The following is a 13,204-nucleotide window of genomic DNA, read 5'->3' on the forward strand; positions in this document are numbered from 1 at the left end:
TTAGGATTGAAAATAAAAGAGAGATAAGAAATGGAGTCTTTTATAAAGAAGAAATAAGTATGAAGAAAAATAAAAAGATCAGAGTCTCACTATTTTATTTCTCCTTGATAAATGAGTATAAATGAATAGTATTTTTCTTTTATTTCTTTTTTCTATTTCTTTTTTATTGTTCTCAAACCATATATTTTTTATTTCTATTATATTTGTTATCTATTTTCATTCATTCTATTTCTTACTTCTTTCTTTCTTATCAAAGAATCAAGTGATGTGGGTGATAACATGATATAAATAAAAGTAGTGTAATGTTTTTCCATACACTTCACAACCCCCAATCATGTAAACATGACATCCGTGATAATTTTTTCCTTTTTTTTTTTCCTCTTATCATATTATATTTACTTGTCACGTCTATCTTTTTCTCTCTTCTATTTCTTTTCTTTTTGTCTCGTTAGGTATCTAAAAAAGGCACGGAGACTAGAGAAATTATCTTATCGCCTGCTGGGTTGCTGCATATGGTGACTACCGACCAGTGAAACTCAAATCAGAAAATGAATTTATTTGTGTGTGTTTTATTTTAATTAACTTTTAATTCTATCAAAATCAATTTAAAAATCAAGTTAAAAGGCAAAAGCAACAAATAGTTACTTCAGCTTTTTCAATTTTTCATCATAACTTTGAGAATTAAAATTAATTTTAAGAGATATCCAAACACACCATAACATTTGGATTTCAGTTGAAAAATCTTAAATTATATTTGGATAGAAACTTATCTTCTTTTTTGTTTGATAACTTAAACCGTGATTTGAACATTTCCAAACTGAAATCAAAAGATTTGTATAATAGTGACAAAAAGTTAGGTTCTCATGCAATCTATTAGAACTCTACCACTACGTTTTTTGACTTGGTAAAGCTGTGCTTCATGGAAAAATGAGGAGATCGAATTTTTACAATTATATGATTTTTTAGGCTTAATAACATATTTTATCATTCAATTATCATCATTTTACTAATTTTATCATACAATTTTTTACAAATTTTATCACTTAAGTTTTCAACTTTCACACATTTTATCATCCAAATTTTTATTTTTTGTGCATTTTGCTATCATGTTGATAACAAAACGATTTTATTTTACAACAACTAATCACTTTTTTAGTGACAGTATTTGTAAAATGCACAAAATTTTAAAACTTGAGTAATAAAATTAAAAAAATTAAAGTGAAATATGTAAAATAATGAAAGTATATGGTAAAATATGCTATTAATCTTTTTTTAATGTATAAATTGTTCCAATAAACCAAAAACTAGTAATCAAGGTTAAAAATAATTTATAAACAACCTCCCCCATAACCTATATAGGCTTGAGGTAAATGAAACTGGATCAAATCGAAATTCAGAACTTAAAAATACCCAAATTACAAAGAGACCCAATTTAGCCAGCATGCCAAATAAAGAGCCCAATCGTATTAAAAAAAATCTTGATTTAACCCAAAAATTAAATCGAGTGACAATTTTTGGGTTATACAAATTAATCTAAATTGCATGCTAAAATATTACATTTTTTTTTTACAAAAGGTAAAACATTAAACTTTATTTTACAGAAGGTAAAATATTACACTTAAATTTCTACTAGGACTCGAAGCTAATCGGATACGGCTGCAGTTAATGTATAACTAGAATCTTCCAATACGAATGTTAATATTACAAACATGTAGAGCCATAGGTGCTGAGCCTGAGATTTGTTACAGAAAATTCTTTCCATAATATATTACAAGCATCTTATGGCATAACTTGTCTACAAAAATTACAGCGGTCTTTTGTATGCTTGCAGAACCTCTATAGCCGAAAATATAACCAGTGGCACGCCTTGTAAAAGTTTGACTGCAAACGTGTGCACAAGCTTCTCCAGTGTACAGTCATTCACCTAAAATATTCTAAAGATCAAATGTCAGCACCGCGGTAAGTATACCTTGGCCTGAAAGCTACACATCAACGCCAATCCAGCTGAAGGATCCTTAAAAATTACTATAAACTAAGGATGCATTTAAATAAAGAATTTCATTAACCACTTATTTAATAAACTCCTACCAAATAAAAATTTGTTCATAAAATTAACTGAATTACTGAAATAGGTTTAAAAAAAACTTACTTCAACCAGTTTCTCTGTAAATCTTGTTAAAATAAATTGAAAAAAAAAACTTACAAAAGTTCTGAACTACTTTCTCACAAGTCCAATTTTTTTTTTCAAGCACCCCCCAACATATCATTATAATTCTGAAGATTTCTTGGGCTACATATAGTATGCTTGTAAGTGCTTGCTTCTACAAAAATATTTGCTAGCTTGCTAAACGATACAACTATTTCATTACTGAAATCATCTCATTCTTAATCATGAATAATAGAATTCAAGTCCTACTGGCTTCAACAATGTCTCTCGCATCTCAAATCAAACTGCCAGTTAAGCAACTTCAAGTAATCAAAGAACATATACATGCAAAATGCCATAGATAAATATGCAGGACCAATTTTAATATAAAAGAAGAAAAGGCAGGTGAAAGAATCCATTGATCACAGCATAGTTTTTTACTTGTAAGACCCTAATAGAAGGCCGCAGGACATAAACAGAATGATAACAGATGAGCAGGATAAAAAACACGCCAAGCAGAGATGAAAAGAAAGCAGCAATTAGACAGGCCAATTTGAAAATCTGTTACCAATAAATTCTCCTCTAGCATTCCATGGGCGATTTTCAAAGGACTTCCCAATAACATTGCCTTTTTTATTTAGAGTTCCCTCTTGACAGCAGTAGCGTGGAAAATAATCATTGAATGTTTTGTTTCCTAGTTCATCAACTCCATTAAAGAGAAAGCTTCTCAGCATATCCTAGTATAAAACAGGAAGTGAGGATCTGTGGAACTAGGATGTAGAGGAATTAAATAAATCGAGCACAAATTTGGCCTACCTTGGCAAGTGTGTCACCAATCAGCTTCTTCAAAACACCTTGTCCTGGATCCTACTTTCAAGTATGTCCATGAACCAGGTCCATTAAAACTGAATTAGAAATAGATTATAGAGAAGCTTTTTCATTTTTCCTTCTTATTTTCTTCTCCTAGAAGTGTTTTTTAGAGAAGTTTATCCAAACAGGCCCTATACATTCTAAATTAAAGTCCTGATAGGATTGGCTGTCCCTTGTTTATATAGTTTGAAGTTCAAAACTTCATTTCAAACTTATTTGCCAATTTTATTGTTGAGATTTGAATGCAGAAAATAACTGAAGTTAGGTTGGTTTTTTGAAGACATCATATTCAAACAGAACCATCTTTGTTAATATTATCATCTAAATTATCTTCAACCGATGCTAGCTGAATGAGTGAAGATCCTTGATGAATTAGAAAATCCTAAACCAATTATACCTGGGACAAATATAAGTTTGCTTATGGCTAGATCACCAATCATATTTATGATTGGCTGTCAAAGAAAATTTTAGCAAATGTGAACTACCTTTTCAACTCTCCATGTTAGATATCTATGTTGTGCTTCGAGGTTGTGGAAAATCTGAGATTCATCTGTCTCTTTATCTGCTTTGCATATCAATTTCAACCATACCTGCCAGGGTAACAGACATCAAGATAACAAAATTACACATGTACAAGGTCAACTTTATTAAAGTTCACTAAATGTATTAATACTCCCTCCATCCTTATATATAAGACCATTTTCAGAAAATTTCTTGTCCCTTTTTATAAGACCCTTTTCTAATTGTCTCTTGTATTATTTTTTTTACTAAAATACCCTTAATTAATTAACAAACTTTTTAGCCAAGAAAAATAAATGCTGGAAATTAATGAGATAAACTCTCTTATTAGGATTGGAGAAGATGAGTAGCCACAAATTACATAATCATTATTCCATCCCCAAACATTAATTAATTAGGCGAAAAGAAATTAGGTGGAAAGGGAGAGATGATTAATTTTAAAAACATTAAGGAAAATTATAAAAAAATATAAATTATTAACAAATTTAATGTCACTAACTACATTAACCAATTTTATTAAAGAGTGTGAATTAGTTCAAAGGTCTTATATATAGGAACGGAGAGAGTATTTAGCAAAATATGAATTGTCATTCATAAAGTTGATCATGATGCTGGGGCTATTACCTTGTAATATTCCCTAAATGCGGAATACAGAATATCATATTTTTCTGGGTTTGAGGTAAACTTTGTCCAGATGACAATTGGTGAAAAAAAATTTATGGACTCACTTGTGAGCTTCCCTCCCCATGGAAAAAGCTGCATAAAGTCTGTGTTAAGTCAACTCACTAGGTCCTTTAAGAAAGAATCTCTATAATTTACAGAAAAACGGAGATGCATCCATGAGGACTTCAATGAATCAATACTAAAAGGAAAAGTAAAAAATATAGAATTCATATTAAAAGTATATCCAGTTTTAGAACAATGCATCACTCATGTGGCTAATTAGGTCAATAAGTAGCTGTTATTAACAAAACTTTTCACATTGTTATGCAGTCGAGTGATTAACTTTTTCTAAAATATACTTCTACCAATAATCCTTATAATTTTCCCTAAAATATTTGCAGTTACCTCAGCATATTTAAGGCCGAGAGGAATTAAGCTTTTAAAGTACTTCTCCTTGTACTCATGCTGATTGATGATATCATGCAAGGGGTTAAGGTCCCTGGCACAATTAATTCAAGGTTAGTGCTCTGCATTACATACAGTAATTTGTTCTTAAATAATTTTGAAGCTATAAATAGCACAGTGGGGAAAAACTTTATCACATTACCAGTGATGTCGGTGAACAAATATTAGATTTCCAAGACGTTTAAGGTGTAAACAATATTGGGGAGAAATGAGCACTACAGACTGTCACATAGATTTTTCATGGATTTGCTTTAGGCTTTATTTCATGCCAAAGCTTGGTCTTTTCCATTATGTTAATTTTGGACAAGTATAAACACCCAAGTACCATTAAATTTGCACATGCACTGACAATATGACTAAACACAATTAAATTGAGGGAGAAGTAATGCGACCTAAGAAAGCTAACAGTAGATTATCTAAAAGGATGACACTATAATATTCTTCCACAGCTGAGTAGGTGGCAAATTTTAGTAGACATGCAACACACATTAAATCCTTGAGTTTCTATTTACTGATAAAGAAAGGCATTTTTTTTCTCATTTATTATAAGTTTATAACAGCTTCACCAAATAGTTCTTTCTAAGATTGGATGAAGAGTCAATACCAATCATCCAAAAGCCTATAAACTCAAATTAAAGTATACATCAACTTCAGATCTAATTTTTTTATTGTAAAGCTATAATACATAAGAAAATGAAAAGCAAACGCTAATATGGATATAACAAGGATAATTTGGTATATATAACATAATTTCAAATAGTCAATCAAAGATGCTTTCAATCCTAAAATCTCCTTTACATAGAATATGACATGATATCTTAAGAAGACAAATATAGCAAAATTTACTGAACTAAGGTTTTAGGGTCCTTTATTTACAAGACCACATTCTAAAGAGAATAAAATAAGCACTGCAACTCTGAAAGTAAAGAACTGTGATCTTTATTATGCTGATTAGGGCTAAACTTCATCTTTTTAAAGGTTCATAGAAAAAAAATAGCAAAACCAAAGGGCTGGAGTAAAACAACTACTATTTTCTCGCTTAAACTAACATTGAGATCTAGGACATCTACTCCTAAAATGGTAACTTCACTCTGCCCTTCACAGCTCGGTTTGGTTCATCATGTGGACAATTCCTCCACATTCAATCTTCTTGTCTGGAAATGCATGCTTTTATTCAATCGGGAATATACCATAAAAGAGACATGAACCCATTTTACAAAAGAATGAAACATCCTTTTCAAGTGATTATGCAAGTAAATTTACAACTAATGAAATATGGTATTTTCTTTTACCAAGTACAATCAAATACCTGCTGCTGAGGCTGGTTGATACTTGATACACCTACTTTGGTGTGTATTACTAGGCAATGAAACATATGCATTTACCACACCCAAATGAAGACATAAAAGTTCTATGTTGTGTGTACCTCTTGAAAGTATATATCCACATAGATCAGAGGCTGGCTTATTTTTTAATTTAAAACTGAATGATTCCCACTTCGATTTGCAAAGCAACCCAAGATAGGTTTTCATAATTAGTGGTGAATTCTTTTTGGATGGGAAAATATTGCATTGTCATACATAAATTTCCATAGCTGAAATGCAGTTTAGGAATAAGTTTAAAAATTGCAAACATAGTCCACATTGCTAGACTTTTCCAAAACTAAGAGTTAAATATAAGAACATCTTTTATACATTTATATAAGTGGATAGCAACAGTGGAAAAAGATGCTAACTTACAACACAACAATGTTTGTTTTAGCAGAGGTGAAAAAGTTAGCACAAAATATGGGTATGTCATATTCTGCTTTTGGAAAGACAGTAAAATCCAAAACCTGCATAAGAAGTTGAAGACATAAAAAAAGAGGCAGTAAGCATATTGTAAAACAACCTTTCCACAGACAGGTCACAAAAGACAGCAGAACACTTCAGCAATGACATGTCAATTTTTTGCATGTGTTGTTGAAATGGAATTGCAAAACATAAAACATTAGGAAAATGGAAACTGAGAAATCACATTAGCTAATCCTAAGAGAATTTCTAAGATACTCTAAAATATTCTGAGATATAATATGGATGTTATGAGATATTCCAACAAGTGTTATACCTCATGGGGATCAGAGATTGCATATTGAAACAGATACAACAGGATGCTTACTAATTCTGTTAACATCATAACATGCATTGTTTTAGATGAAGGATCCTTTGTTGGTAAAAGAAAAAGAAAACTGAGACTGGCAGAAATAAATACAGACAAAGTCAAATTTTGAAATTGTTATGGCTATAATAAATTACAAGGTACCATACAAAAGGCATATTTTGTTAAGACACGTCCCAAAATGACTGCAGTTTTAACCTTTGAAAAAATTCCAAATTGACTGATGTTCTCACTTTTCAATGAGATATTAAAACATCTATTCCAATTTTGTCTTGTAATAAATAATGTTGTCTTGGAAGACTTAATAGTACATTTATTGAAATTAAGAGAGAGAGTAAGGATATTTTAGTAAAATTGTTTCCTACTAAATGTTAATTCTCTTGGAATACTTGCTTTCTTGGTCTGTGTGAAAAAACCTTAAACATCAGCCATTATGGGACAAAGGGAGTAGTAGATACCAACCATATATCAATTTGACAATTGATAGGCATTAAAAAAAACACCTGCATTGTTTCTGTCTCAATGATCAAACTTCGTAGAAGCCTAATTTTGGCACCTTCAAATGATAGCATACTAAGAGTTCCTTTACCATCCTTGGAATTCATGAAATTGTACTTTTCCTAGCAAGACAACATAAAAAAGTATAGATTGAAGATCTATGCACACAAATAATGGTGGAGAGCAAATTAAGCAAACAAAGCAGAGGAGTGGAGAACAACTAGGGACAAAAAATCACAATTAAGAATCTGCAAAGAAATTATGTGTTCAATTTAACTAAATTTAAAATAATACCATAACAAAATATAAATGAAATTGAAAGTTGAATAACTCAATACCAAGAAGAAACAAAAGAGTTAATGGCTTATTAATTGAAGAGCTAGTTCTATTCTGAGAAGCCAAGACTTGGTGATTGAAACAGTACACCACATCCTCAACAGGGCAACACAAAAATTTAAAACATGAGGACATGAAATGACACATAGTCATAGTAAAACTCTTTTTCATCTCATTTTTTTCTTCCAAATTCACTGGAAGATGTTTATTAAACATTAACCAAACCAAAGTGATACTTCATTTATGTTTATTAAACACTGCCATCCAAAGTATGGTAACAATCTTTTGGTTTTGAGAACTAACCCAGAGACCTTGTTTTATAGAGCAGTTCATTCAATTTCTTTTTCTCCTCTTCCTCAGGGTCGGCCAAAGGGTAAGCCTACTAAAGTTCAAGTTTTAGGCCTACAAATAAAAAGGCCTAACATATAACTCTCTCATTTAAAATAAAATAAAAAATTCTTTTTATCAAAATTTGCTTCGGTTTTGTACAGATGCATCAGTAAGGTAAGGTAGCATTTGGTATATAGACAAAACAGAATGAAATGTTGCATTTCGTTCAGATGTCCTTGATTTCACACATTGACATTCTATAGAACCCCAATGGGCCTTTGTTTCAACTTTAAGTCCTGTTCTATTTCTAAAATGCAACATAAAAGGAGAATTCACATAATTATGTTTTGTCAGTTTCAGCTGACACATATACCAAACACTGCCTAAATTGGCTTGAAGATATCTGCAAATTAAGTTTTAAAAAACTACAAAGCGGAAAATTCACTTTGGATTAGGGTTCAGTGTCAACAAACGACAAAAGTTCTAAAACAGAGTGGAACTAACTAACCCTAATCAACCATTACAGGTCCAACACACACAAGGATATGGCAATAATTAAAGAAAGGAATAAGAGAAACCTGTAAAGGCGAAGGGATCAAGTGAGTGTGGAGTGTGGTTTCATCCAAAGCAAACTCAACAAACTTGCGATAAGATACTGAACAACTCGGTATGCAATTACTCCTCCTCTTGAAGCCACGAGTGGAAGTGGCTATTGCTGTTAACGGAGGAAGAAGCGTACGTTGCAAACAAAAGCATGATGAAGAGGAGGAACCGCTAATTCTAAAACCCATTTAAGTTAAGCTTAAGCAGCTTCTTCTGCTCTCAATCACTATGCACTGCAACTCACTCTCGTCCAAGCAAGCCACACGTGCTCAGCAACTTACTCTGTTTCTACTTTTAGGATGCTTTGGATTTCTCAACTGTGTGGTCCACCCTTCACGTATATTTTCAGCCTATGGGCCTCTTCATATGGCCCAAATGCAGCTGCCTCCAAAGTCCAAATTACCCTCCTGTCTCTCATACACTATTCAGTAGCCTTTCACTTTTCAAATTCAATTACCAAATGAATAAAACTAATTACCAATCATTATTAACTTTCCATCATAATAATATTGGTACCAAGTATTCATTATATCAATTTATGTGACGTTGCTAGTAAAATTTTTAACAAAAATTTGTTATAACAAATTATTATTTAAAGAAATATACCGAGAGACTTTAAATTAAAATGTGTTTATACCTTAAAAGAGATAAGAGGAAAAAAGACAAAAATAATTAATATAACTAGTGCAAGTGTGTGCAAATACAAAATATTGTGATTTCTTTCTTTCCTTATCACTATCACAATTCAAATTAAGTGCATGTTTCGATCCTAATCACTCATCCATGTTTTACCAAATTTTACATCAAAACGTATCAAAGCTAGTTTGTTGGTTTCTTAGATGTGATTTTCCAAGTTTCAAATGTCAAAAGCTAACGATTATAACTTTCACAATCTAAACATAATTCATTTTCTCTTAAAGAAATTCCAAACACGCATTTCTAGTTATTTCTCAGATGTACATCCAATTTGTGTGAATGAAAATCCAAACGTGAACAAGTAACTAATCTCAATCTTCCTACTACATCCGGAGATTTTAATTAGTTAATGATGGCAAATGAGTGTGCTGAGTGAGTGTGCTGTGTGTGTGGAGTTAGAATCAGAGGAAGAAAAATTCTAACGTTAGTTTACTCTTTATCATTATATGATTATAAATAATAAAGTTTGTTGACTGGCTGGAATAGACAAAACACTCACAAAGGGGTAGAAATTGGCACCAAGAATTCTAATTGTTGAGTTGACGTGACAAGCTAATATAAATGTAAAAAATTTGGGTTAAAATTCATAAAAAGTAGAAAAATTTGAAGGTAAGATTTGCTAAAGAATAAAAAAGTGTAATTATTTTAATGTGTCATGTTAACTCAACTAACACAAAAGTTAAATTTGAATGTGTTTTTTAAAAATTAAAAAATAAAATAAGTTAAATTAATTTATTAAGATAAAAAATTTCAAAAAACAAGGATAAAATATACAATTCGCGGAATAAACTATGACCCAATTTTAGACGCGAGAACAGGTAAGAGATTCTCCTCTTACCTTAATAGATCTCGGACTAACGTGACAAGTCCTAAAATTTGCTCAGGTTCATGCTTTGCAAATTACCCTCTTCTTTTTCCTATTGACTCAAATTAGTTAAACCTATTTTTACATTATTTAATGACATTTTATTGAATACTTTCAACTCAAAACTTATAATTGAATTAAAAAAATTTATCATATAGATCAAACCGAAATTATTTGATCTTTTTGATGCACATCAAAATTAACCTAATACATATTTTAAAAATATATGAAAATAAGACATAAATAATTCAAGTAAATCTTCTCTTAGTTGGTAATTTCCTAGCATATATCAGCCCCTTGCCTACACAATTTTTATTCATATAATAATGTCCCGGCACTGCCCTTTCTGTTGGTGCAGTTTTTATTCGCACAAAACAGTTTTTTGTCCACTTTCCATCAGCTTGAATGATTAGGGCTTAAAGTTAAAACTGCCATAAACTAGTGCATACAGTAGTATGTAATAAGCTGCAATGCAAAACAACTCTGACTCTCTTTTGGACAGCTTGGGAATTGAATGCTTATCCAGTTATAATTTTACCGTGGGACAATTTAACACTAATGAATTAATAATTTTATGGTTAACAAAGTTTAATTTTGGATCCACTTAATGTAACTTCTTCCCTTGTGCTTGTTATGACTTGTTGGCATCCTCTGAGCCACATAGTTATTTGTTTTTATACTTAACATCAGTGTTTTAAAGATGCCTTGTCAGAGCTAGCTTCTCACTCACGTACCCAAGATTTGTGATAGCAGGCTAGGAATTTAGTGTCCAGATTGAGGAAGTTTCTTCCCTCCCCTTGATCATTGGGAACGAATAATGAGCAATTAATAAATTAGTCCTCAATCCCATGCAAAAGCAAAGACACAAGAAGAAAAACACAACCCATTTAGCTAAATTTTCAAATAAAGATCGGATTCCACAATTACCCACTTCTAGCCAAGAGAGTAGATAGGAGATAGCGTTGATTTAGAGCCCTGGCTGTCATTGCATTGTTTGCTTTCCCCCTCATCTTTCTGTTTACCTTTTACTTGCTTGTTTGCTTGTTCTGTGGATGTTGTTTAAAGCTTTTATCACTAGATACTAGTGCTAATTGATCACAAATCATTATTATGCTATAATATCTGTTCTCTGACACTAATTAATTATAACCTTGTATATATAATATTGATACACCATTAATAACCACACAATACTTTATTAGTTTATTCTTTTAGACAAAAGAAAAAAAGGAGTAATACACAAAGAGAGATACCCAATTGGACGTACTTCAGAGCAAAATAGGCATGATCTCCGGTGGCGATCTTTGTTTTTGTCTTTTTACCAAATTTGTGCATTTTGTTTTTAAAATTACTAAACTAGTGTACTCTGTAGTTTTTAAAATTTAACCACATAACATAAGTAAGTCGCACTTCATGAATATGGCTTCCTTTAAACTTTTTATGCAATTTTTTTTACAGTTTATAATAGTAATTAATGTCTGGTAATTTTGGACAGTCATAAATGTTTTTGGCATTTAGTAAAAAATAAATAAATAATATATAAAAGCAAGACTTAACCATATTGATTTTTTAAAAAAAATAAACTATATTAGTTTAGTAATTTTAAAAGTAAGTAAACTACTCTAGTCTAATAAAAATCCTGCTATATTCGAATTTAAAAACTTAAACGTCGTATGCAAAATACTTTTTTCTCTCGCTCAATATACATTTTATTACGGGTATGGAAATCGTTTCTATATGTTTGTTTAATTGAAAATTGAAAAAAAAAACAATAAAAAATTACTTGGGAGAGAAGTGGAATTAGAGTGAGATTCTTTTTCGTTTATCAAACCTCTAAATTATAATTTAATTGAGATAAATTATCCAATTATTGATTGACATATGATAGAAAATTGTTCACTTTTATAATAATTAATTGCTTTAAACTATATATTAAACTCTTTATAGATTATAGGAATAATCAAATTTGGTGAGATGAACTACAAATGAGGTATACTCCACTCTTGACAGAACCGTCTCAGTTATTCTTAACCAAACAGGAGCCGGATTGGAAGAAAAGATGTGACTACACATTTTGACCTTTCCTTCATATTTTAAGCATCATATGACTATTATTTCTTTATAGCCATTAGAATATATTTACGATTTACATATTAAATATTCCCCATATGTAATGTTTTAGTTAGCCAGTATGTTACATAATCTATCTACAATATCTTTGAGGATAGATCACAAACGATAAAGAAAACAAGAAACGAATACAGGAGAAAGGTAAGTGAAAAGATGAAATTATATAATCACATTAACAGTGGACCACAGTTCACGGATGATTGGCTCTATAATTGAACTCTGGTATATGTTGACGTATGGTCATGACAATGGTAGAATCTCTGATCATATACTAGCTAGTTGACCAATTACAAGAACAAAGTACAAAGGATATATAGTTGATGGGCGAGATGCATGAAAAAAAAAAATAATATTGGTGAAAAATATTTTTGGTTGCAAACATTACGGGCATCTCCTTGTAGTTTTGCAGTTATCGAGTTGCTAAGAGCAAGAATAGGGAACAGTGGTTTCCCTGGAGTGTGTCCAAGCTAATAAAAACAAGTCTCTAATATTGCAGCACTGAGTGAGTTCTCCACACACACAAGCCTAATTAATAAATCAAATGTCAATTTCAAGCCCCCTAACTAAATGATATTATATTTTATGCTTTCTGTCTCAAAGGACTTGGGGCTTTGCTTTTCCTTGTGCGAGAAAATCCAACCCCGTGAGACATTTGAAATAGTTATTGCCTCACCATCATCTGAAATCCCTTTTTCTTTCTTTGTTGCTATTCAAATTCAACATCAAATTGCTGTACCGTCACTTTTCTATTCGTATGCCTTGCTATGGAAGGAAATTACTTTAGGCACTGCTTTGGTGGAGCATGATTCCATCCATTTATTTACTCAAACCATTCACCAGCTAAATTTCTTTCTAGTTCCAGTGCCTTCTCTTTTTGTTTCTGAACTGCCCCTGTTGGTGTTCAAATGCCAACCCGATTGCAAGGG

General features: G+C 31.3%; 1 protein-coding gene across 4 annotated transcripts; it reads right to left on the minus strand.

Annotated features, from left to right (window-relative positions):
- Nucleotides 1-1,546: 1,546 nt before the first annotated feature.
- LOC114403479 (phytochromobilin:ferredoxin oxidoreductase, chloroplastic-like) lies at nucleotides 1,547-8,889 on the minus strand. Of its 4 annotated transcripts, none has more exons than XM_028366504.1 (9): nucleotides 8,563-8,889; nucleotides 7,324-7,440; nucleotides 6,403-6,497; nucleotides 4,604-4,697; nucleotides 4,160-4,291; nucleotides 3,502-3,606; nucleotides 2,963-3,013; nucleotides 2,715-2,883; nucleotides 1,547-1,924 (listed from the first exon to the last, which is right to left on the minus strand). In XM_028366504.1, the coding sequence occupies exons 1-9, from the start codon at nucleotides 8,773-8,775 to the stop codon at nucleotides 1,917-1,919; spliced, it is 984 nt and encodes a 327-aa protein (XP_028222305.1). In that variant the 5' UTR covers nucleotides 8,776-8,889; the 3' UTR covers nucleotides 1,547-1,916. The 4 variants fall into 4 exon arrangements, with proteins under 4 accessions (XP_028222305.1, XP_028222299.1, XP_028222288.1 ...); XM_028366498.1 differs by having other exon boundaries at nucleotides 1,547-1,934; XM_028366487.1 differs by having other exon boundaries at nucleotides 1,547-2,883.
- Nucleotides 8,890-13,204: the final 4,315 nt, after the last annotated feature.

The sequence above is a fragment of the Glycine soja genome, chromosome 2 (assembly GCF_004193775.1).
Source record: "Glycine soja cultivar W05 chromosome 2, ASM419377v2, whole genome shotgun sequence".
Taxonomy (NCBI): Eukaryota; Viridiplantae; Streptophyta; class Magnoliopsida; order Fabales; family Fabaceae; genus Glycine; species Glycine soja.

What these genes read in the sequence shown, in the direction of transcription:
- LOC114403479 (XM_028366487.1), bottom strand. Translation starts at nt 8,775, where the DNA reads ATGGGTTTTAGAATTAGCGGTTCCTCCTCTTCATCATGCTTTTGTTTG. An exon ending in CATTTAGGGAATATTACAAG is followed by an intron (nt 3,607 to 4,159) that starts GTAATAGCCCCA and finishes TTACCCTGGCAG; the next exon opens with GTATGGTTGAAATTGATATG. An exon ending in TAACATGGAGAGTTGAAAAG is followed by an intron (nt 3,014 to 3,501) that starts GTAGTTCACATT and finishes ACTTGAAAGTAG; the next exon opens with GATCCAGGACAAGGTGTTTT.